The sequence below is a fragment of the Jaculus jaculus genome, chromosome 16, assembly GCF_020740685.1.
Source record: "Jaculus jaculus isolate mJacJac1 chromosome 16, mJacJac1.mat.Y.cur, whole genome shotgun sequence".
Lineage (NCBI taxonomy): Eukaryota > Metazoa > Chordata > Mammalia > Rodentia > Dipodidae > Jaculus > Jaculus jaculus.
Window position 1 is genome coordinate 65196801 of NC_059117.1, and position 25522 is coordinate 65222322.

At 46.7% G+C, this 25522-nt stretch overlaps 1 protein-coding gene across 2 annotated transcripts in view; it reads right to left on the reverse strand.

The window, feature by feature from the left end:
* Positions 1-302: 302 nt before the first annotated feature.
* The window catches only part of Atxn7 (ataxin 7), a 110505-nt gene continuing 85285 nt past the window's right edge, over positions 303-25522 (reverse strand). The window contains exons 4-12 of one of the 2 annotated variants that reach the window (XM_045135785.1): positions 22506-22758; positions 20551-20810; positions 19798-19880; positions 15129-15394; positions 13448-13646; positions 12928-13049; positions 6488-7466; positions 5573-5639; positions 303-4128 (exon numbers count right to left, since the gene is read on the reverse strand). In XM_045135785.1, coding sequence (XP_044991720.1) covers positions 4019-4128; positions 5573-5639; positions 6488-7466; positions 12928-13049; positions 13448-13646; positions 15129-15394; positions 19798-19880; positions 20551-20810; positions 22506-22758 — 2339 coding nt within the window. In that variant the 3' untranslated portion in view covers positions 303-4018. The remainder of the gene's footprint in view (positions 4129-5572; positions 5640-6487; positions 7467-12927; positions 13050-13447; positions 13647-15128; positions 15395-19797; positions 19881-20550; positions 20811-22505; positions 22759-25522) is intronic. The other variant, XM_004661272.3, reaches the window with a different exon arrangement.

Below are 25522 nucleotides of genomic sequence, written 5' to 3' on the forward strand. Positions count from 1 at the left end.
AGAGTGAGTTCCAGATCAGCTGGGCTAAAGTGAGGTCTGCTTTGAAAAAAACAAAACAATTTAAGCCAAACAGAGTATATGTCAACTTTACATATAACAAAAGCTCCAGCAGAAAGCGTTTCTCAACGGGAATACAGCCGGGTCCACTGTTCACAGGTAAGGGTTTCCTTTCTGCCTTAAAGCCGGGAAGTGGGTTTGCAAGGGAGGGAAGCTAAAATGGTGTTTGGTGTAAAAAACAATGGAAAAGCCACACTACACTGAAAGGGCTTAGTATCACAATGAGGCAGAAACATGTAAAAATATTTCATTCAGCCAACCTTATTTATTGAGAAGTCCTAATTTTATTGCCCGTTTAGTAACATGTTTGTTCTACAAACTAATTTCTCATAAAGCAAAGCACAACTTTTTCTTATAAATAGTATAAATTATTTTATTTACAGAAACTTGTTACAAAACAAATAGACTATATATTTCTTCTCTTTTAAATATCCAAAGTAATTTTCTATCCCTTGACATTTGCTCATGTTCTATACAGCAGCCAACACGAAGTCCCGCTGAGACGCTCTGGCTTATGTGCACGCGGTATCCGGTACCCACACGCTTCACGCAGGAGTTGCTTCTATGACCAAGCTAAAAATGGCAAACTTCTTTCCAGGCCCTACATTCCCCTGACAGTATGTAGTGCTCATTTAAGTGATCTGAAAGTAAAATGTTTTACACAAATGTAAAAGTGATCTTCTAAACAATAAAACTTTTAACAATCATTTTTCAAAGCCCAACTTTTCCCCACCCAGGACAGAATGAGAGACAGAAATTCCTTGGCAACAGAACTCTTAGCAGGAAGACAGCTGCCTTTATAGTTACATTTTTCTTCAAATTACACATTTTTCAATGTTCTCAGAGGTACTTTGCATTGTATTTTTGGAATACAAAATATTTTAAATATTCTATCATAACTGTATTTATGAGAGAATAGCAAACAGACACAGACATATCATGTAAGCTGCTGGCTGACAGACTTGTGGCCCTTGGTGCGGCTGGACAGTCCCTCACCAGCTGAAGCACTATGGACCCAAAGGTCTTCATTTAAAACCCTTAAAAATTACCAGCCCCTGTGGTTTTCAACTCCTTCCTCTAAAACTTTAGAAAAAAACATTTAGGTGGAAAAAAGCAAACTCCAGAAGTCCAACTGCGCATTCAAGTCTTTTTTAAAGAGAGTCTGTTTAAGCTTAAAACTCAGTTCAGGCACTTTCAGTTGTTTTATTCCATTTATTTTAAACCACATCACATACTAATAACACACATGTACTCAGCGTGTATACCACAGGCACACACATGCGCGCAAACACTCTCGCATACATAGAACTAACGAAAGAAAGCAGTGTGTCACTTTGTTACGCGTAGTCTGTCGGGAGCCAGGCAGCTGGGAGAAGCAATGCCCACTTCATCGGCATGAACCCACCCCGAGACGCCAAGGGACACAGACTTTCCTGGAACTCTCAGAGGTGTCCCTAAATGGTAAAGGAGGCAGTTCTAGAACTATTGGCTTGGCAGTGAACCACTTCAAATTATAAAAAGGTATTTACTTTTATTAATTAATAAATAAATACTAGATGATCTCAATTGTACCAAAACAGGATATCAGAAAAAAAGACCTGTGCAAAAATACATATTTAAATATGTACAATTCATTTCTAACAAAATATGTCTTCTGAAATAGGGATACTTCCATATTTATAATAGAACAAGAATCCCAAAATAAAGTACAAAAGTAGGTTTTGTACAATTCTTTGTTCTTCATTGCAGCACTTGTTTGGTAGGTAAGAAAACTGCAGAAGTTGTCATGAATTCTACTGGAAAGAATATAAAAATTATCTTGGTTTTAAATTGATACCAAAGTCTGTCTAGAAACAACCTATCCACTGCAAATTTGGTTTTTGCAAGTTAATTTAATTCAAAAAATACTTGTACTCCCGTGTTTTAAATGGTCTTACTTGTTTGTCATCATAAAAAGTAGTTATCAGAGAAAATAAAATATTTGAACAGTCTAAAATTTAATAGCACTGTTTAGAGTAAGTCTGTTTGTGGCAGGCAGAATCCAAAATGGCTAATTTCCTAATCCCGATGCTCTGTGTATTACCGGGAGACATAGTGAAACTCAATTTGAACCAGTCTAAGAAATCCAAGGATCACCACTCGCTAATCTAAGAAAATCTACATAATTCGGAATCAACTTGCTATTGCGGATGCTACTCCAACCGTTCAGAACATGATCTGTGCATAAGTCCCATCACTGGAAGCAACCTAATCTATGACCATCAAATCCCCTTGGCTCTGAAAAGACACTCTCCCCACCGCCATTGCACTTGTCAGCGAGGAATCACTAGGAGCTGATTCCCTCTTGCCTTCTCTTCCCTCATCGGATGGAACAGCCCAGGAGACTGATCTCTCCTAACGTTTCCACATCGGCCCATGCATGCTCCCTCCTTCCTGTTCCCAGTAGCATCATCTTAAACACATTTACCAACTGATTGCATAATAAGTGAACAAGAGTGTTTCCCCTCCCTTTAAAAAATCAATATTTTACATCAATTTATAGCTAAAGTCTCTGCATAAAGTCCATTTTCTTACATAATAAGAATAATTCTGTAGCAATTCACATTATTAGGCTGGTAACCAAGTATTTATTCATTCTACCTGTTGTTGACTTGAAGTTCCCTGAAACTGAAGGTTGTAACCTAAGAATTGTAGGGGAAAAGGATGCACGGACTGGCTCTGTCCAGGCCTTGGCTCAGGCAATGATCAGAGCCTTGGAAATTTACCCTGTATTTGGCCACTCTGTGCTCTCCTACGCCAGAGGGCCTGGTTCTCTGTTCAGGAGCTGTGGTGGTGGAATCACCCAGTAAAAGGCCCCAGGCCATCCCTAAAGTTCACTGATAACTTCTCAACTCAAGCAATGCTGTTCTAACAAATTAAACCTTCTTTGGGGATTGGGTACTTTTGGGAAAATGTTGGGAGGGTTCCAAGACCCACTGAAGGACGATGGCTGGCACCGGTCCTACGACACTGGTCACCTCACACAGTCTCCCCACAGGCACGTGAACATGCGCCCCACCACTCCTTCCCAGAGAGCAGCAGTGGCCTGGAGGACGCACGGATACGCACTGTGGACGCCAGCAGCTCTGGAGGCAGAAATTTGCACTGGGTTCTGGACCAGCATCCAAAGGGGAAGTGGGAGTAACGGCGGAGACACTAAGTACATCCTCCTGATCTTTGAAAAGGCAATGAAATAGACGTGGGTAAGACAAGCAACCCAATCTGATGGAAAGCTTAACATGAGACTTAACAAGAAAATCCCACCTCTGGAAATCTTGCACAAGTTTTCCCTCCCTCGTTTATGATTTTTATCTCTTCCAACCCTCTGCCGATCTGCCTTTTCATCATCAAAACTAGTTTTCTTGCTTGCTTCTCTCTCTCTCTTTTCACCATACAGAATTGCTCTTGCGACCCAGTATGGCTTACACTGACATCTGGGCATCCATAGCTTCAGCAGGTCTTCACTTTCAAGGTTTTGACAAGCTTACTGTGTCATAACCAATGTTCACATTCTACTCCTGGGATATTGCTATAAAGTCTAAAGCCCAGAATGGCGCAGCTCGCTCCCCTCTGGAATACCTCCAGTCAGAATGCCCTACCTACTGAAGAGTAGCGAGCTACAGGAGACAGTGTATTAAAAAGAAGAGAGAGAAAGAAATTGAAAGGGAGGAGCATCTACGTTCTTTTGCCCAGAACTCTGAGATATACTGCAAGTTAAAGAAAACAAACACAAACGAAACTTCTCACAGATTGGTAGCAAGCAGTCCAGACCACTCTAACACTGACACCAGCAATCCGGTGGCTGAGCGCGGCCCAGTGTCCTTGATGAGTACTCACTGCTGCAGACACAGCTTCGGGGAAGCCTCGTGAAACAACAGCCCCAGGTGACCCTGGAGGCCCACAGGAGTTTGGGGAAAGTGACTCAAAGGCATCGTGGAGTCCAGAGTGCTGAGCGGAGGTGTAACTTGTCCTCAAAAGGGTCCGGATTATTCCTCCCCGTGATGCTGTCAGCTGTCAGGGACGTGCCTTTGGCTTTCAAAAAGGAGCAGATGAAGTAACAAGAGATAAGTAAGTGGTTAGACAAGAGGTGAAGTGTCTTCTTTATTCTAAAGGACATCCCAAAGGCCATGCACACTATGGAGTTCCTCTGACTTGCAGTGCCGGGGGCAGCTGGCTACATCATGTGGCCGCCGCTCCACCACTCTCAGGCACAGTCACTCCTAAGACACACTTTCCGGAAGCCAGCAAGAAGGGCTACATATAGTCCTGGGCTTCTGGCTCTCGTGCTTGCCTTTTCATCTTGTTTTTTTGACTATGTGACCTTGAAGGTATTCCAAGTTGTTAAGTGAGAAAGCAAGGTTTTATGAGCTAGCACACACAGGTGTGGCAGCTCACACCCAAGGCACTCCCCTTCTTGGTGGGAGGAGGCAGGACCTCAGTCTTCCTAGGTGGCTAATCTAAGGCTCTGAGGCCATGAGCAGATTCCTGTTCTGGAGGGGAGGGAGAGGTGCCTGCTATCCCCATGCCTTGGGTCTCGCACTTCATTTCCCACTTTTTACTTTTTTAGGAACAGGTTCCTTAAAAACACATTTGACATACAGGTTCCTTAGGGATCCCTCCCATAGATAAATAAGAGATGTAAAAGAGCCAACACTTCTTGGGGTTCACATAACCAGTAACTGCAAACCATGGGCCCTCAAGGATTGTATAGTGAGATGGAAAGTAGTCTAAACAGAAGAGGTCTTCTAAACAGGAGCTTAAGGTAAAACTGAACAAGTCCCAAGTTAGACAGTTTGTGCCTTCCCAGTGGACACAGTCCCTTCTGGTAAAAGGCAGAGGGCAAACTGGCAGATCATAAGCCAGATTTGTCCAACAGACACATGGATACACCGGACTTTAAGCAGGCCAAATTTACATGCACATCAAGCTCTACAGTTTCTCCCTATAACTAGTGATGTGTGGGAGATCGACTGCTCCACACCAGTAGGATGCCTTTTCCCTTCCAATCTTGCAGGCATGACTATTTGCTGCAAGCTGTCTTGGGTTGCCTGGTCCACCTCTACTTCTCCTTTAGGTTACTTGCAGGCGGTGGGATACATGGTCTGTCTACATGAACACGTTCTCTGGACTACAAGTCTGTGGTGGACACAGTAAACCCTCCCGTGTGGCCTGGGCCCAGGAGGGCATTAGACACGAAGGGAGTGGTGCATGTGCTGCTGTGTGGTAAATGTGTCCATATAAGTGACTACAAAATAAGAATGCAGCATGGTTCACATCTGCCCAAGAAGCCCCACTCAGAAAAGCCAAGCAAGCAAATAGAGTACAGCCTGAGCAGCTACTTGAATTACCAGACTCTTCTCCAAGACTATAAGCACACAAATATTGGAGCGAAGTCATATATATCACAATGACTGCGGCATTTCCTGAAAATGTTCTGGAGCTGAGAAAAGGGGTTAATAACATCAAGGAGCCTCACATTTTAAGTCAGGGCTCTGGGGTGCTGCTGCTGAAATTCCTGCTCGTGAGCAAGGTGAGGAGGTATCCTGATGAATGAAAGAAGATGAGAGATGAGCTGGAAGTTAGAGCAAAGGAAGCTGGAAGAACAGCTACATGAGAGGCGGTCGGGAGGAACCAGCAACAAGGAGTTGGGAAAAGACAAAGTGTAAGAGACAGTCATGGTTAATATGACATCAATACCCACTCAGCCACCTCCTACTAACTACCCACATTCTAATTTCTTCTTGAATATTCCCTTGGAATAAGGCATACTAAATCCTGTTTCCTGTGTGAAAGCTAGCCAGGGAATCTGAAATTACTCAAGTAACAAAATGTTACTCTTTTCCTTTAGGCCTTATGCCATCACTTCCTAGACATTTGACTTCAGCAAGGCTTTTATCTTTTTTTTTTTTTTTTTTTGGTTTTTCAAGGTAAGGTCTCACTCTAGCCCAGGCTGACCTGGAATTAACTATGGAGTCTCAGGGTGGCCTTGAACTTACAGTGATCCTCCTACCTCTGCCTCCTGAGTGCTGGGATTAAAGGCGTGCGCCACCACGCCCGGCCAGCAAGGCTTTTAGAACTGGAGTCGCTATGTGGGAAAATGTCGCCTGCCTCCTCCTCTGAGATCAGGATTCCAGCCTGCTCGGGTCTCTGCAGAGGGACCTTATAGTTCTGACTGCTGTCAGGCTTGACACTTTGCTCAGCCCTGCTGCTGAGTATACTGTGGTTAAGTTAACCTTCATATTCCATGGATTCTTTCCTTATTTAAAGGACACCACGAAGCTGAGAATCTATCACAAGCCAACCAACTAACCCAACCACACATACTTGTGAGTCACGAAGACCCCATGGGAGAGGCCGCGGCACTCCCAGGGGCTCAGAGTCCACTTCCTACCTGATGAAGGAGGGAACTGTTCGTCAGTCCTTGTGCCCCTGGGATGGCGCCTGTGTGTTTCGTGTGGACGTTGTTCATGGCTGGCAACTTGGCAACCTTGGTGGGTTTGCTGCTATTGTTGCTGACGCTGCTGGAGCCTGGTGAGCACTTTCTTTTCTTTCCTATGAGTTTGTCTAGAGGAGTGTGCGAGTGCGAAAAACTGCTGTGGGAGTTGATGGGTAATTCGCTGGACTGATGAATGAATGGGCCAAGAGAAAGCGTGGAGTCGCTGCTGTTCACCATCACACTCATCCTCTTGATGGACTCTGTGGGGCTCCCTCCGGGAGGGCCCCTCCCTGTCGGCTCATGCCTCAGGCTCACCGAGTGGGCCTTATTTGTCACACAATTGAGGCTGATGCTGTGGGAAGATGCTGCTGTTGACAGGTAGGGAGGCCCAGAATGAGCCACACAGTTTTTCCTGAAAGACTCCATGGAATGAGAAGAAGAAGAGGAAGAGGAGGAGGAGGAGGAAGAATGAACCAACAGTACGGAACTGTTTTTGCGTTTCTTTCCTGAGCCGCCACTGGTACTGCTACTGGCGTTGTGACAGTTAGTGCTGTTACCAGAAGACTCCTTGGGCCTTAAAGACTTGCTGGGTTTTAACTTCTGAGGTTTCCTGGACATAGAGGAGGAAGGGACTGAAGAGAGGCCAGAGGGTGTGGAGGGGGATGAGGATGAAGAGGACACTTGCCGGGGCTGCACACTGCACACAGCATCCACTGCCCCAGACACAGCAGGCTGTGCGTTCAGGGTGGTTCCATGCGCTGGTGCTGACTTGCTACTGGGGGAGACGCAGGCGGACGGCAGCAGGACTGGGGATGTAGAGGCGGAGGCTGCTGAGTGATAGCTAATCCCACCTTGCGATGTCGGCACAGAGTTTGTCCGGTGAGGAACACGTGCAGAGACAGGTGACGTGGCACAGGGAACGGGCGGGATTTTCCTATAAAGAGGAAAGAGGTGGCCATGAATGATAATCACCGCAGCCTTATGCATACTTTGCAGATGGGCACCTCTTTCCTCTGACACGGAGAAGCACTCCCATCAGAGTGATCACTCCAAAACACAAACTTGGCCCAGTCCCATCTCTCCCGATTCTGGACAAATGGGTATGCCTCACTTATGCTACAATCCCACTACCCCAGCTCCTTATCTTTGCTTCTCATTTCTAGCACCCCATTCCCCTCTTTTGTTTTTTGAGGTAGGGTCTCGCTCTAGCCCAGACTGACCTGGATTTCATTATACAATCTCAGGGTGGCCTCAAACTCACAACAATCCCCCTACCTTTGCCTCCTGAGTGCTAGGATTAAGGGTATGTGCCACCACACCCAGCTCCCATCTTCCTTATATTCCAAAAATATGCCATGACATGAGAGACCCATGTGTCCTCTTCCTGGACCACTGTTGTCCATTCTGACTTGGGCGCATTCTCTTAGTTTCAGCTCATCACTTTGTCAGAAATCTGCCCCACCACCCGGACTCTCTCTAAGGACTCCCACTGCCTCTTATTTCTATACATTCCAAAGACAGGAGGCAGTACTAACGTGTGACAGCAAGTCACTAACCCTCTGCAGATGCTGCACCCCAGTGCTAGATACAGAGGCATTCAAACCTTGGGGGTTCAGGCAAGAATCAGCTATGCAAGAAACGGGTGGGTTATAATGATCGGCTTGAACACTGCACAAGAGATAAATCCCAAGGGAATTTTTCTGCTTTGGTGGTGTAACAAGGAATTATGTTTGCAATGTCTGGGCAAAGTATTTACTGAGGGATGAAGGTTCTTTTCAAACTGGGAGATCTCCAATTTACCTTGGCTGTCATTAAAAATGTTATTGCTGGGCTGGAGAGATGGTTTAGTGGTTAAGGCACTTGCCTAGGAAGCTTAAGGACCCAGGTTCCATTCCCCAGGACCCACATAAGCGAGGTGCACAAGTGGCGCGTGTGTCTGGAGTTCATTTGTAGTGGCTAGAGGCCCTGGCACGCCCTTTCTCTTCTTCTCTCTTTCTCTTTCTCTCTTGCTTTCTCAAATAAATAAAAATAAAATGAAAGGATGCTTACCCGGTGGGCAGGCCTCTCTCATCAAATACATTAAGCCTCATGGCAGAATTAAAACAGAGGCGATCGCTGAGCATGGTAGTATAAGTCTGCAGTGGATTCCCTGGAAGTCTGGGACAGGCAGCCGCTTTAGCCAAGAAGTTCGAGACTAACTTTGGAATATAATAAACCCCCCAACTCTTTAACAAAGGGAGGGGTGGTGCCAAGAATGCTCTGCTACAGCCTGTGTGGCACGGCCCTGTCTGACTGTCTCCTCTATGGTCCTGAGACTTGAACTGCTGCCACAGCATCTTCCAAATGTCTTTCTAGAAGTCATTACTGATGTAGGAATGCATGAATGCAAAAGCTTGCACCTGCAAGGAGCCACTGCAGACAGAGTGCAGTGCTGTGCCTCCACCCTGTGGAGCCTCTCAGATGAGGCCATGCCCACAGTGATCACAGAGTCTCAGATGTCAGTCATTTCTAAATCTGTGAGGCTACAATGCAGAGCCAAACCAAGAAGCCAGGCTTGGTCTGTGCTACTCATGCAGCAAGACAAGCACAGACATGACCTAAGGGCGTTGTAAGGGAGGCTAGTTTTGGGCCTCAGCCCAGCTGACTTCATCAGAATCCTCTCAGCAAAGAAGGACCAGTATGTTAGAGAAGCCTTGCTCTCAAGTGGAGGGTGCTCACTGAGTGCAGCGCCTGTGTGTGGCCACCAGGTGGCTCATGAAACTGCTGCCCAAGGACAGAACTGAAAACAAATCCTGGGCAAAGAAAGGCTTCCACATGGAAGGATGTGAATCTCTTACAAGGACAATTAATGCTGTTTCTTTAAAAAGCTCTTTCATAGTAACTCATTACCTTTTTTATAAAGACAAAAGTATATTGGCTTCTTTTGCACAAATCAATAAAAATTTACAAGAAACTACCAAAAATATGGTACTGTCTGGGTACCATTTGCAGGTGGCAAAGGTGACTGAGACTTTTAAATATATGCCTCTTTATATGCAATTTTATTTTGGAAGGCAGGTGAATATATTACCAACTAGAACAGTTAAATACTGTTGATGACACCTGGAGCCTTTTGTGGATCGACAGGGGCCCAGCAGTTCCTGTTAATCACAGGGCTTGGGGAAAGCCTTTTCAGTAATGGCCACGCTCCAGACTGAAGGTAGTCCAAACCCACCATGGTTCACAGGACCCAGGAACTGCAGACAACTTAGACTCAAATCCTGTCTCCACCGACACCCAAACTGACCACACTAAGGTACAAGAGGGCAGGGGGACAAAGAAGATTGCTGACTGAGTTGCGTGGGATCTGTACCATGACGGTAGTAACATGGAGGGCCTCAGAGACTCGTGGGGAACAGTTCTCTCCTTGGCGAGCTTCCCCAGCAAATCTCAAGAAGGGCTGTGGGGTAAAGGAAGCCAGAAACTCATTGGGAGTACCCCTGTGTCAGAGCATTTGCACAGCACCTGGACTAAGAGTTCACTCCACTTTCCTCAGTGTCTTGAGCCTGTATGCCAGCTCATTCTGAGCCACACGCCTGTACTGACAAAAGCCAGAGGTCAGGGGGCTGTTGACTTTCTAGCATGCAGGAAGCCCTGGGTTCAATCCCCAGCACCGCCTGCAATGGGTGTGTGGTACATGCCTGAAAGCCCAGCTCAAGGGAGGCGGAAGCAGAAGGATCAAAAGTTCAAGGTCATCCTTCCCTACATCCTAAGTTCTAAGCCAGCAAGGGATACATAAGACCCTGTTTCAAAACTAAAGGTCATGTTAATGGACAGAATAGTTGATGAGGTTGTCACCCTGACAATGACAATGCTGCCAGAGAGCCAAGTCAAGCCCTCAGTCCTTTCTCACAGTTGGTGAAACAAAAATGAGCCCTCTCCACACGAGCCACGAGAAATTGAAACTCTCTCCCCCATTGCTGGCCGTGAGCCACTTCCAAAACTCTGGGGGGGGGGGCACATTTGGAGGACCTTCCTAACTCAGTTTGAGGAGCTCCATCAGGCAGCATGATGAGTGACAAGATATTCTGGGGTGCTGTGATGGGAAAGATCCCAGAACCCCAATAAGCTGCTTTGCTCATGGCCCTCAGAGGTGCTGTGACAGAGAAATCTGCTGATGGCTGCAGGATGGGCAGCTCTCAAGCAGATTTGCTGGGAAGAAAGGCGAAGGCAGAGCCACGATGTCTCTCAGATCTGTTCTTTTCCAATCAAGTTCAAGCCCAAGTCCCACTATGGTTGGGGAGATGGCTCTTTTGACTGAACACTACCTAAGGCTCCCAACTGGCTCCACTTGACCTTGTGAGGAGAACATGACAAGAAGGCCGATGACCAAAGTGAGCCCCTTCAAGGTGGTCCTAGTCAACGGTACCCATGTTGTGTCCTGGGACAGTTAGTAAAGCTCCATGTCCACTTAGCACTGTCCCCAGTGTGCTCTCGCAGAAGACAGTGTCAGATCAGCCAGGCACAGAAAACGCCCCCACTGCTCCCATCATCCTCTGTTTGGACAGCTGTAGAGCACCTTGCCCACCTCACGTGCTGACATCTGCAATCACTGTTATAAGCTTATGTGAAAAAACACAGTAAATACTGTGCCTACCTCACACTCTCTCGTCTTGTACTCATGACAGCGAGCTTACGTGATGGCACGTTCAACTCAATGATATAGACAAGGAACATGTCTTCCACTAAAAATCACATTTAGAAAACACAAGGCCACATGAGATCGAGGGAGGAATGTAGCTTAGCACTGGCATATTTAGCTATTATGAGAATATACACAAGGGGAAAAAAAAAAACAACACAAGATGTCAAGCTGCAAATCAGAACTCACAGCTCCTCCACCTAAGCTCTGCAACAACATCCCAGCGCCCAGTCACAGGGCAACGCTGGTCTTCTGGCCTTGTCCTTCCTATAGGTGTCACTTTCTACTGACTTTCAGGTATGTCATTGTTGTCGTCTTGTTTTGGTTTTCTGAGTCAGAGTTTCACTCTAGCCCAGGCTGACCTGGAATTCACTGTGCACTCTCAGGGTGGCATCAAACTCATGGCGATCTTCCTACCTCGGCCTCCTGAGTGCTGGGATTAAAGGTGTGCACCACCATGTCTGGCTTGTCTTTTCCTTTTCAAATAAATAAATAAAATTAATTTACTTATTTATTTGAGAGAGAGAGAGAAATGGGGCCCTGCTGTAAACAAACTCCAGAGGCCCAGGCCACTTTGTATATCTGGTTTTATGTCGGTACTAGGGAAGAGAATTCAGGTCGTTAGGTGTGCACGCAAATGCCTTAAGCACTGAGCATCTCTCCAGCTCATCTTCTTTTCTGACCCAGTGCCTGCAAACATCTGCCTTCTGCCTGCAGCCCACAACTGCTCTGCCCCAGGGCTGTACTTTCCAACCCACCCACCTCCCAAGAATGCTCTCCTAGAATCCCTGTTGCCTTCCCAATTCAACTTTACTTGTAAATAAGATGTCCCCCAAAAGGTGCAAATCCAACTCTACCACTAGCCAGCTAGTGGTACATCAGTTTATTATCTTAAAAAAAAAAAAAAAAAGATGATCATGGTCATGTGGCAGAAAATTGTTAAAGTTTAAAAAGTTAAATACAGTCAATGGCTGTGGCATGTGGCCAGCTCCCAGCAGGCAGTGGTAGTGGTTCGTCTTTCCTCCAACGCCTCCCTTATAAGCGGTAGTCTCTTCATTTTTCTGTTGACTAATTTTTGTCTACTTCCCCCAACTGCAGTGTGTGTTCCTCACATATGAGAATCCTGGCTTGAACCCTGGCCCTCAGAACAAGATGGGTTTGCCATGAGAGTGAGTGAATGGATGAGTGGACACTGCTCTCTGGGCTAATTGAAGGCCATTCTCTCATTTAAATGAGTATTTCTTCTTAAAATCAGTCCCCGAGGCCATGAGAACAGAGGAAGACAGGGAGACAGGTCAGCTCCCCCCACAGGCGCTCACCTCCACAGCTGGGTGTTCTGATGCTCCCCCCCCCCCACAGGCGCTCACCTCCACAGCTGGGTGTTCTGATGCTCCCCCCCCCCCCACAGGCGCTCACCTCCACAGCTGGGCGTTCTGATGCTCCCCTCCCCCCCCACAGGCGCTCACCTCCACAGCTGGGCGTTCTGATGCTCCCCCCCCCCCACAGGCGCTCACCTCCACAGCTGGGCGTTCTGATGCTCCCCTCCCCCCCCACAGGCGCTCACCTCCACAGCTGGGCGTTCTGATGCTCCCCTCCCCCCCCCCACAGGCGCTCACCTCCACAGCTGGGTGTTCTGATGCTCCCCTCCCCCCACAGGCACTCACCTCCACAGCTGGGCGTTCTGATGCTCCCCTCCCCCCCCACAGGCGCTCACCTCCACAGCTGGGCGTTCCGATGCTTCTCCACCATGAGGTTGAGGGCGCAGCGAAGCCGGTTCCACCTGGAGTCAAACACGTAATAGCCTCTTCCAATCTGCCGGCTCCCAAATGTGCAAAACTGAAAGAGAGAGCAGAGCTTCCATGTTTGCACTGCACACAGGAGACAGCACACTTTCCATGCATCAGTACATTCAGGGGCACATTCTTTCACTTTTCAGAAAGGGAATCAGAAGCCAGAGAGATGGCTTAGAGGTTACAGGCACTTGCTTGCAATGCTTGCTGACAACGTTCAATTCCAGGCCACCCACATAAAGCTGGACCCAAAAAGTGGCCAAAACATCTGATGTTCCATTTGCAGTGGAAAGATGTTCTGGCACGCCTATGGCACACGCGCTGCTGTGCGGCAGGAGAATGGAGTTTTGCACATGAGAGCTGCATGACGCGGCCTGCGCTGTGTGAAGCATGGCAAGGCCCCTGTGCTGCACAGGGAGGCCGTGTGGTGGCTGTGGGACTCACAGATGCTGGCTGAGGATGATGACCTGAATAATGACAGTCCAGTTTTTCAACAGACTCTTCTTTGTCATCGCCTTCGCCCTCCTCGCTGGATAACCGACAAGCTGGCTCAGTGGCAGGCAGGGGAGGGTGTGGAGACTCGTGTCCTGGTGGAGGGTCAATGGGGGCACTCCCACCTTGCTGGACAGGGCAGCCTGGAGGCCTTGGTGAACAGAAAGTATAGCACAAATCAGATCAGGGACCCAAGCCTGGTCACCAGCAGCCTTAGCTCAGCTACAATGTGTCCCAAAGCTGGTCAGCAGGCAGGTGGGCAGGAGGGGCTCCAGCGCCACACCTGAGGCAACAAGCTGATCCAGGAGGAAGGCACACTGCAAAGGTGAGCTGTCTGCCTCAAGTAACCAAAGGCAGCTAGTAAGCTCCCCCCACATGCCACTCAGGCAGCTCTGAGCCCCCTCCTGTCCCCAAAGGAGAGGAGCACACACAGACATGCAGAGGACTGTTCACAGTTCAAATGGATCTGCCTTTCTAAGGCAGCACATAGAGTGAGGGGCAAAGTGCTCTAGGGTACCCTAGGAGGTGGCATCACCACTTCCTGTGGCTAGTCTGGGGCCACTGCTCAGGGGCAGTGACACCTTCTTCCATGTCTACAGCTCCTGCGGGTCAGCTAACCTTTCATACACAGGAAACCCACAAGAGATGGCCCACTCCCCAGAAGTAGCATGCAGCCAGTGGGCCCTAACCAACACCAAAGCCCTATTCTCTCTGCCCATTTCCCTCTGGAAATGGGTGCAAAGCCCTGTACTTCAGCTTGGCTGAACACACAAGCAGAAACAAACACATACTTTCCCATCACTGTCCCTGAGGTAAGTGTATGGTAAACTTTTGTTACAACACTCAGAACCATGACTTACTATGCTGCGAAAATATCTACTCTATGCCCAGGACAAATTTCCAAATGCAAGACTGAAAACCCACATTGATAATGGATGCTGTAAAACTCAGACTAAATAGCTGTTCCCAGCACAAAAAATTCTACTGCCGTATTTTGAAAGAAGTGAAAAAATGAAGGAGAAAATGCATTCAAAGCCAGGGCAATGTTCACAGCAGGAACATGCAGGCAGGACCCATCTCAGCCCTGCTTAACAGGGTTAAGAAAAACCTGACGTTGACCTACCCTCGGGCAGCTTATTCTGGCTTCACACTGCTGTCTGTATTTACAACCAAGAGCTCTGGTGGAAGTTACTGATGACTTCAACAACATTTCATAGGAAAATCAATTTTTCAAAAATCTCTACTCTTGGGCTGGATAGATGGCTTAGCAGTTAAGGTGCTTGCCTATGAAGCCTAAGGACCCATGTCGACTCTCTAGGCCCCATGTAAACCAGGTGCACTAACTGATACAAGTACGCAAGGTTGCACATGCGCACAAGGTGGTGCACACATCTGGAGTTTGACTGCAGTGGCTGGAGGCCCTGACACGCTAATTCTCTCTCTCTTGCTCACATAAAAAAATAATAACAACAAAAAATAAAGGCCAGTCTGTTGGGTTTGCCTCCTAAGAAATACCTATCTCCACAGTGAACATGATGCACATTTCTTGACGTCACAGCGGGTGGGGGTAGAAGACGGTTATAGTGACAAGTCATTCTTGGAAGGAGGGAGACACAGTTGGAGGCTGGCTTACCTTGGAAGACTAGGGGTGTGAGGTTTAGGTTTACTAGCTACGAGAGGCTTTGACTCAGAAGGAACCACTCCATGAGGGTTCTGCTGTGGCTCCTGCGACGCTCTAGGGGGGGTGGGATGCGGGTCCCTGAGAGGCTGCGGCGGTTGCTGAGAGTCCGGATGGCGAGTCAATTCCTTTTCCCTGGTTTTGTTTTTGTGCTCGGCTAATAACACATCAAATCGTTTTCTTCTACCCTGGACAGCTCTCCGCTGTGTTAAGGAATGTGTCTACAGACCCAAAAGACAAAACAAAAAACCAGAAACTGAAGAATTTCAGTAAGAATTTTTTAGTGTGGCATCTCCCAAAACACCTCTATCCACACAAAAAGCAATCTCTGTCATCAGCACAGTCAGACTCACAACCTGTGATGCACCAAAGCTCAGGGTCTCTTCTTAACTAGATTCTAACTGGAGAAAAAGCTGGAGCTGTTAATGCATCAGAAGAAAGGAGAAATGTGTCACTTGTATATAAATGAGTACCTGACATTACAAACTGATGACAGTTACACATGGCTTATGCCAATAAAGTGATTTACATAGAGGTTCTTACAAATTCTATTAAAAAACAAAAGCCTCTTGTGATCATTTGAAATTCTGAATGCTGATTTAAGAAGCAAGGAACAATTATTCCATATAACATGTATTAGGAAAGTCACTATGCACACAGGGTTCTTTTAGCACTGTATGAGCAGAGATTAAACACAACTGCTTCTCTGTATGCCAATGACAAGGCCACAGAAAGGGAGAAAAGGCTTGAAGCCTTGTGAAGACAGATGCTCAAGCAGCAGCTAGTGAGCAGTAATGCAGCTAGGGTTGGAGAAGAGCACTGTGGACAGGAAGAGGGAAGCGACACTGGCTGTGTGCGCCCAAACAACCGCGTTCAGCTCCCTTGGGTCTGACAGTCACCAGGCACACAGACAACATAATTTGATTATGTTATGGAGCACCTGTGCTTGAAGCATACCTTAGAAAAACTTTTGCATACCAAACACAGTTAGTAATCCCTGACAGTTGTAAAAGCCTGCATACTCAAAACGTAATGCTATTCCAAACAGGGGATACAGTTGAATATTCAAGAGTTGGGTCAGTATTACCAAGGTCAAGTCCAATCACTGTGAAATGATCTTGCAAGGTTGAGCTACCCAGTCTACTCCCCATACTGCTGGTGTCTATCCAGGTACACGAATATCCACGATTAGCCCCATCACCAGCCTATCTAGAAACACAAGTGCATTTATTCTACTTTGCCTCCTTTCTCAGTGCTTGATGTGTACTCACTGCCCTGGGCATTATAAACAAGTGCACTGCTCTGCATGTTTAAATAACATGTTAGAATCAAATTCCACTAACAAGGGGATTCCCTCATGTTCAAACTTTCACTGGAAACTTAGAACCTCAACCTCCCTCTTCCTAGACTAATGTAAACTCCAGCAATGTTAGCCTGGCAGGTAAATGTGGGAGTGTGCAGTATGTCCACCAGAAAGTAGCTTCAGTGAAGACTGGGGGCTACTCCGTGCCATGCCAGCACCTAGAAGCATCTGGTACACGTTTCAAACAAGATCATATAAAGATCACGGTCCCATGATGCCTGTCAAAGTAATGACAGAGCAGACAGCGCTGCTTTCTCTCCATGCTGATGTACAAACTTCTCATGTGTGTCCCCGTGGCTCAGCACAGTCAAGCAAGGGAGGCAGACACTATTGCCTCAGCTCTTTGTAGGGTAAACAGGGTTTCCACTGAGCTTTGGAGGACATTTCAAATGGAAACCTGGTAACTGTGCCCTACCTCCAACAACCAGCGCACCACAGTGGTTGCTCAAGCACAAGGGACAGTGCTGGTTGCCCGCTTCCAGGAACCTCCCCTCCATGCTGCTGCATCCTGCTCCTCTGGGTACCGTGTGCTCCTTTTCCCCCTGCTTCTAAGTTTTTGTTCTTCCCTGGGACAGGGTCTTAGCACATTCCTCCTCGTTTCCTGCCTCTCCCACCCATTTCTGCTCACATGTTCCTATGGCTGGAAAGCATCCCTGGGCAAGCCTTCCTGCTTCAGTCCGTCATAATTCAGGCCTTTCCTTCACTTATCTGAGTCACTATTAGCTGAATTTCCACTTCCCACATCAGACCACAGGCTCCATAAGGACAAAAAACAGTTTTCAAACAAGGATTGTATTCATGGCTACATGCAATAGAAAGGTACCTAGTACAATAACCAAAAGGACCAAAGCTCACAAAGTCACAAAACTCTGCACGGCAGCACACTGACATCAACGACTGACAGATGAGGAGACAGTGAGGTTGAAGGCAGACCGCAGGACATGAGCAGTGGCAGAAAGTAGTGGCAAATTGCCTGTCAGTAAGAACACAGAACGGTCTGTCCAGAATGAGATCTCAGCAACCTGGCGACATGCAGGGCAGTCAGATGCATGCATGCATAGGGTAGACCTCAGGCATGTACAGAGCAGGCCTCAAGCATGGTCAGGGTAGCCTGATGCATGTATGGCATAGACCTCAGGCACAGAGGCTGAGGCAACAGATAGGGTAGCTCAGACACGTTTAGTCCTGCGAAACTCAACAGAGCGGGCCAAGTGACAGTAAAGAGAGGGAGCAGGGCTCAGGGAAGACAGCGAAGGTCCACATGCAGGCCTAAGGAGGCTGCGACTGCCGGTCAGAAGACACTGAGGCAGCGACGGGCTCTGCAGCACGCGGCCGGCAGCGGTACCGCCGTGGAGAGCAGAAGAGGCGTGCGCACCGCTTGGAAAGGAAGCTGGCAGAACCGAGACCCGTATGAAGTTAGGCTGCTGAGCAATGAAAGCACAGGAGGCACTGGGTGAGGCTTCTGGTAGATTCTGAACTAAGAGCTTGCTGAGAATATTACTTTGGATATTTACTCCAAAGAACTGAAATCATGGCCTTGAGGAGATACCAGCACTGCCAGGACACAGCACTGGTTCCAGTAGCCAGGGTATGGAACATCAACTTGCAAGTACATGAAGGAAGTGTGATGTGCATGTGAAATTACGAAGGTCAGCGCTAAAGAGAAGGAAATGCTAACAATGCCAATGACATGAGCGGACATGGTGGCACTCTACTAAGAGACACGTCAGTCACAGAATCCACTTACTTCAAGATTACATTTGTATGTGGTGTATAAAACAGCCAAATTTACAGAATTAAGGAGTGTGATGGAACTCAGAAGGAAAAGAGGAAGGAACTGTAAAGTCATTAATCAACAGACAAAGTTCTAGTTAAGTACAGTGTTAAACCAGGTGTCTGTGGCATAACATTGTCCCTATAGTCAAAAGTACTGTAGTCTACACTTAAAAGAAAAAGGTTCGCCATTTGTATCCCCAATCATTTAAAACTAGGATCTAGGATAAAGAAGTCAGTTCCTCAGTAACCGCAGTAACACTCCTGGGAGGTCCATGCTAGAGAGCCATGGAGGCAGGAAAAGGAGAGGCCAGTTGTAATGATGAAGTGAAGAAGAGGTGAGGCAGGCTGTGTTTAGTGCTGAGGCAATTCTACAGTGCTCAAAGGTTATCTTCAAAAAAAAAAAAAAAATAACAACAACAACAACAAAACAAACAAACAAACAAAAAAAAACAGAAGTAGGGCTGGAGACATGGCTTAGCAGTTTAGGCAGTTGCTTATGAAGCCTAAGGACCCAGGTTTGATTCCCCAGAACCCATGTAAGCCAGAAGCACATGGTGGTACACGTATCTGGAATTTGTTTGCAGTGGTTAGAAACCCTGATGTGTCCATTCGCTTTCTCTCCCTCTCCCTCCAATGAATAAATAAAAAGAAAATTTCTTTAAAAAAGAAAAAAAAACCAGAGCCATGCAACTCAATATAATAAATTATTATTCCATTAAAGTCAAAAGCAATTAGTTCTGAGACTTGAGTGCTTTGCCTAGAGATCTAACGGGGGCAGACTTGGGATAAAGGTGTCAATCAGCCTGAGATAGAATATATACATAAAATACTGACCCCCACACTGGGAAAAATATATTTTTATCAGATATTTTTGGTTTGGGCATTATTTTTATTTTATTTTATTTTTAGGTAGGGTCTCATTCTAGCCCAAGTTGTCTTTGAACAGATTTTTTTTAAAAAAGGATCATCATACATTGTTTGCTTATATGTATATTATATAATACTTTAGTATTTTAAAAAAAAAACTAAAAGGAGATCTCAAAATTAAGACTTTTAAGTCATTCTTTCAAGAACCACCTGGTTCACATTTTCAAAATGTTCATATGGATGCAAAAGTTATTTCTGGAATTGTTTTAGGTTAATATAACTTAAAACCTTAGTAAAGAAAGCCTCTTATATTGGATTTCTGTGTAGAAATACTGAGTTTTTGTAGACAACAGCTTGCTCAGGAAAGCACACTTCTCTAGGATACATGGCTGCTCATTAAACAAACCTTACAATTATAATTTAGAGAAATGCAAGTCTCATTTTGTCCAGGGAGGCTTTTCCCATTGAACCAAGTTATTTCCTCCTCTACACAACTCAGGACACACTATAGTAGGTCTGGTTCCCAAGGGCGGCATCAGATATAGGAATGGGAACAAGGTGGTTCTGCTGGAGGCCTGTGCCTGCAGGCTTCCCTTGTGTCTTCGGAAGCCCACCTACCTTGCATGTCAAAGAGCGGGTGCAGGGCTTCTTGGTGTCAAGATCAATGACCCCACAGTGGATGTCAGGATCAAACTCTCTTTCTGTCAAGAGCACAAAACATTAAGAAGGAGCTTACAAAACACTTCACTTTTTAAATAGGAGACATCCCAAGACAAACAAGTTGTGTCTGGAATAGAAGACACCGCGCGGGGCTGGGGCTGGGGAGGGGCGGCTTGGGTCACGGCGCGCACTTGGGAAGTCTGCTGGCACAGGCTCAACTCCCCAGCCACTATGTGAAGCCGTGGACGGGCACTGGTTTGCAGCAGCAGGCGATCCCGGCATGGCCATGTGCGACCCCCCACCCAGGCAAGTAAATAAATAAATAAAAAGATATGATGTTACTAATAAATATAAAACAGATGGTGTGACCAATACAATGGACAGACAGTATCGTCACTAGAAGCCACACCTGCCACTAGCTGTCCAGAAGACACCATTTACAGCAGCACCACAGCTGACCCTCAGAAACAAGCCTCCCAGAGCCGCTCTGCACGCTCTGGAGACTCTACATCCTAGAGATTAGGCCTCTAGCAGTTGGATAATCCACAAATATTTTCTCCCATTCTGTGGGTAAGAGTAAGTGAAGAGGACAGACATATTGCTGCAGGAATATACCTGGAAGGCTGAAGTTGACTAGTTTTAAAAAAGACTTTCATTTACTCTCTGTGAATGCCCACTTAATATGTACAGAAGCATAAATTCAGCAGTTACCGGACAATCTCTTATTTAAAAATTTCCTGTTGTTGGAACTGTCTTCAGATTTCTTGTCCAGCATGAGCAGTGCAGAAAACCCTTTGCCGTTCAGTATCTGTCCAGGTGAAGGCAAGGTTGGCTTTGGTATTGAGGGGCAGTTAAGGCCAGGCTTGACTGAGGAACTCACAGTAGCAGGACAGGTCGGCCCCACTGCAGATCTCAGTAGTGTGCCGTCCATCTTCGGGTGCGTCTTTTCCACCTTCACAGAGGGCGTCATACTGTAGGAGGAGAGCGCAGACTGAGTGCTCGCAGACACTGGTGAAGAGTGAGCCGGGGCGAGAGGAGCCTGGGCGTCCTTAGGAGTTCTGTTACAATGATCCGGAAAAACTACGAAATTCATACTAATGCCCTCTAGCAGCTCTCCTGGCAATGTCTGTGGCCTTCCCCACTCATCTGCTCTCATCACTTTGGAGAACTACTGCGTGCGGCCTATGGAGAACGTGAGACCTGACAAGTCAGCTCCATGTCCACAAGCAGCAGAACATGGAGCAGAGACCGCTTACAGAACGGAGTCTCTTACAGGGACTCAAACATCATGCCAAATACTGATGCCTAACAATGTTAGGAGCTCATTGCTCAGGCCAGTGAGGAAGATCGGCATGTCATCAGCACATGGTGTGCGTTGTGAACTTCTAGGTCTCCAGCCCGGGTAGAGGTTCCTACACCAGGACTGATGATAAGCACATGGACAGTTACACTCGCAAAGCGCGGATTTCCCTCACCATCTTACTAACACCCTCACTTTGCTTGGTGACACCAGTGCTGACGGGGGTGGCCTGGTGTCCCCTCATCATTCCACACAAGTATTTGGAAGAATGAGCTTCTGCAAACTCTAGTTGATGCAGCCACTGATCTAACAGTGGTTAAGCTGGCGAGTGATATACACACTGCCCTGGCATTTTCCTTGGCTTTCAGACATCTCCAGGAGTGAAAGCTTAGCTTCCAGTACACACTGCCAACAGATGAATGGAGACCAGGAGCTTAGCAACCAGGACAACAGCCCCACACAGCTGTACCTGGAACAGCCTGACAGCAAGAAAGCTTCTGCAAGATGTCATGGCTTCTTCTAGACAGCGTAAGGTCCTTGACTAATTAGTAAGTGCTGAACCCTTCTCCGAGATGAGATGAACCAGGTATCAGGCCTTGTGATGAAATGTGTGTCAACCCTCCAAAGGGAGACAGGCAAAAAAAAAAAAAAAAAAAAAGCCACCTGCCAGGAGGCTGAGGGTGTCATGACAAAGTAAGATGCATTTGTATGCCAGTGCACAGCTACACCTTCATGTGACCTCAAAGAGCCTGCCACCTCCACATTCACCCTGGAGACTTGCCATTACCTTACAGTGCGAGTGTCAACTTTCGTCTTTCCTCATCACTGGTGTGATATGACCCCAAACTTTCGGGAGGAAGCCCTGCACCCCTCCTTGCTATGTAGGCCACCACACCTCCAGAGCAGCACCAAGGACCCCTTCACTTCACTTTTAAGCCTCTACTACCAGGGGCAACAAGAATGGTGGCAGCCACTCACTGACTGGCTCCAGCTCGACAGACACTAACTGGAGTGCCACCCTGGCCCTCTGCTGAGGCTGATCTTCTTAAGACTCCAAGAGAAGCTGTGCCTTACCTCCACAGGCAGGGAAAGACAGAAACGGACTTTTAATCCAGGCCTACTGGACTTGGGGCCTTCTTACACAAAGCTTTCCTCCTCATGTGGAAATGAGAACAGTACTTCTCATTTTCAGCAAGGGGCATACAGAGAGGGTGGCTGGACATATAAGGGTACTAGCCTTGGTATCCCAACAACTACTAGTTGGAACAGACTTCTCAGGTGCGGTAGGAAAACAAAAGGGAGCTCTTCCACAGGACCCACAGTCAGCCCAGCAGGTAAGCCTTACCACCCACACGGCCATACTCACAGTCTACTATGGGGGACTTGAGTCTGCTGGGCGGGGTTCATGGGCCTGATGCTCCCCCTGAGCTGCAGTTTCTCTTTGGGCAATTTCAACACCTTGGAACTCGGTGACGATGCGCGCAGGACACCTGCACTGGAAGACCGGCTGCTTCCACCTGCGCTGCCGCCTTTGCTTTTGGACAGAGAAGGGAAGAAGGAAAACACTGATGTGGGAGGGATGGCCGCAGAGGGCTTGCTGGATGAGCCGTGTCTTCTTTCTGAAAAGGGAAGCAAAGGAAAAAAAAGACATGTATTTCAGGCAAATCTAAAAAAAAAAAAAAAAAAAACAGCTTTATACTCTGAGAGGAAACTATCCACGCATCTGCGGAGTCTGCTAAGCAACAGCGTATGTATACGCTTCCTTTCTACCCACAGGACCTTCTCTGTTTCCTGCCACTATCCACCAGCACAAGACACCATGTAGGAATGCTTGCAGGACTATCTTATCATCTCTGAAGAATCTGCTGAAATTTCCCAGTGAACCAGGTCACTTCCCTGCCCTCACTTTTTAAAATATTCTCACTTGACTACAGATGGCGCAGCTCTGGTTCACACCACTAGGAAGCCAAAGGCATAAGTCAAACCCACCACAAATACATGGGCCTGGTTGTTTTCAAGCTAGGAAGCACATCATTCATGGTTCAGTTCAGACAACTCAGGTCTAATAGAACAAGTTCACTCCTGAGAGCATAGCAGTCAATGCCGACACAGGTAAGAACTGCTAAAAATTCTCTCCGTAGAAACAGGTGTATTACTTGGTAACTTTTTTTTTATTGCACAAGTATAGTTTATTTTATATAAGCCAATATCATGACCCTTTTGCGTCAAAATACATTCATGCATATAAATACAGATCACACTGGTAGGACATCATTTGAAAGGTATTTATCCTCACTAAATATGCACCAAGAGGGCTTGAAAGATGGCTTAGTGGTTATCACCTCTGCCTGAAAAGCATAAAGACCCAAGTTTGACTCCCCAGTACTCATGTAAGCCAGATGCACAAGGTGGTGCAGGTTTCTGGGGTTCATTTGCAGTGGCTGGAGGCCCTAGTACACCCATTCATGCGCATGCTCACTCTCTCTCTCTTAAATTAATAAATAAACCAGTCTCTTAAAGAAATACACGGAACGAGAAGTGTTTGCAAGCCCTTGCCCATGGTCAGACGTTGCACATGGTAGGAGACCAATTGCTTCGTTATTGAAGAAGAAATGTCCCAGCATCAGCTCACTACTGACACAGCCACATGATGTCCAGCGTGAGCTCACTACTGACACAGTAACAGCATGATGTCCAGCGTGAGCTCACTACTGACACAGTAACAGCATGATGTCCAGTGTGAGCTCACTACTGACACAGCCACATGATGTCCAGCGTGAGCTCACTACTGACACAGTAACAGCATGATGTCCAGCGTGAGCTCACTACTGACACAGTAACAGCATGATGTCCAGTGTGAGCTCACTACTGACACAGCCACATGATGTCCAGCGTGAGCTCACTACTGACCCAGCCACATGAGGTCCAGCGTGAGCTCACTACTGACACAGCCACATGATGGTTCCAATTTTTGTATCTTCTCTATCAACTCTGCTAAGGCTTTGTTGAACTTTGGCAAGTAAGTTTAATTTTAATCTAAATTAAACATTCTTTAAACAATTCTATCTAAAACTCCCAAAAGTGTAGATTTGGAAATTTTGTTAAGTGTAAAATTTCACATTTCCAAGTGTTTTAAGAGATTAAATACAGGATTATGTTAATGTATAGCATATTTCTACTACTTGGGTCATAAAAATTACATTAACAGTAGAAAATTTCCAAATCTCTCATGTGAGTCATTAAAATTTATTTAAGGGCTGGTGAGATGGTTCAGTGGTTAAGGCACTGGGTTCAACTCCCCATTACCCACATAAAGCCATAGGCACAAGGTGGCGCAAGCAACTGGAGTTTGTTTGCAGTAGTAATCTTTGCAAATAAATAAATGCAAATATTTTAAGGAAACATTTGAAGACATACACTGGGTGTGAACATAGGATACTGTGCAAGTAAGTAGTACGTGCTTGACGCTGCCTTGGCCTTTGTATAGCAGGGGGTCCTGTGACGGTAGCTTGGTGGTAGCCTTCAATTTAACTGAAATTTAAATCACTCCTTTGCATAACTCAAGAGTCCAGCAATGACTGAGCATGATACAGAAACAGCACGAGCCCCTGAAACCTCATATGGCGGCAGCAGTGACCACACAGCCAGCATCTCTTGGCTTCTTTCCAGGTCTCCTCCTCATGTCCAAAGCCTCTCGGCAGAGCTGTGATGAGCTTCATGGCTGGACAGGAGTGTTGCAGCGCTTTCTGATAAACTTTAACACTTGCTCCAAACCCAGAGACAGACAAGTCTCTAAGTCTCTAAGTCAGCTACACAAAGGCCACAGGCAAGTTCAATAGGCTGAACTGATGGCTATTTCTACAAGCTTCCTGATCCCACCCTCGCCTCTACCCTCATCACGGAGTTGTGTGTGCAAAGAAGGTAAAACGAAATAGACTTCAGCCTAATAATTTTCAAGTCTGTCACCTGAGGTATGGTTTTTCTTGTCTGTTTTGTTTTAAATTTAGTTTTCTTAGCTGGAGACTGGTGGTGTGTATCTATATTCCCAGTACTCCTGGAGCTGAGGAAGGTTTGAAGAGAGTCTAAGCTGTATGGCCAGACCCTGAATCTCAAACCATCTCGTGCCATGACTCCCCCAAATTCTTTTTCTCTTACTCCAAATTACTCTGAACATATTTCCAAACTTAAGTCCTAACCAATCACAAGTTTTAAAAATATGTCAACAGTTTTACCAACTGCGCTTGATGGACAAGGCACGTCTCTCATCTTCTACTACAGGTGTGACACGGCAGACCTTCAATTCACAGTAGTAAGACTGGTGCAGTTTTTCTTAAAGCAAGAAGAGATTTCCAGGAGACAGTCACCCAGTGCTTCTTAACCTTG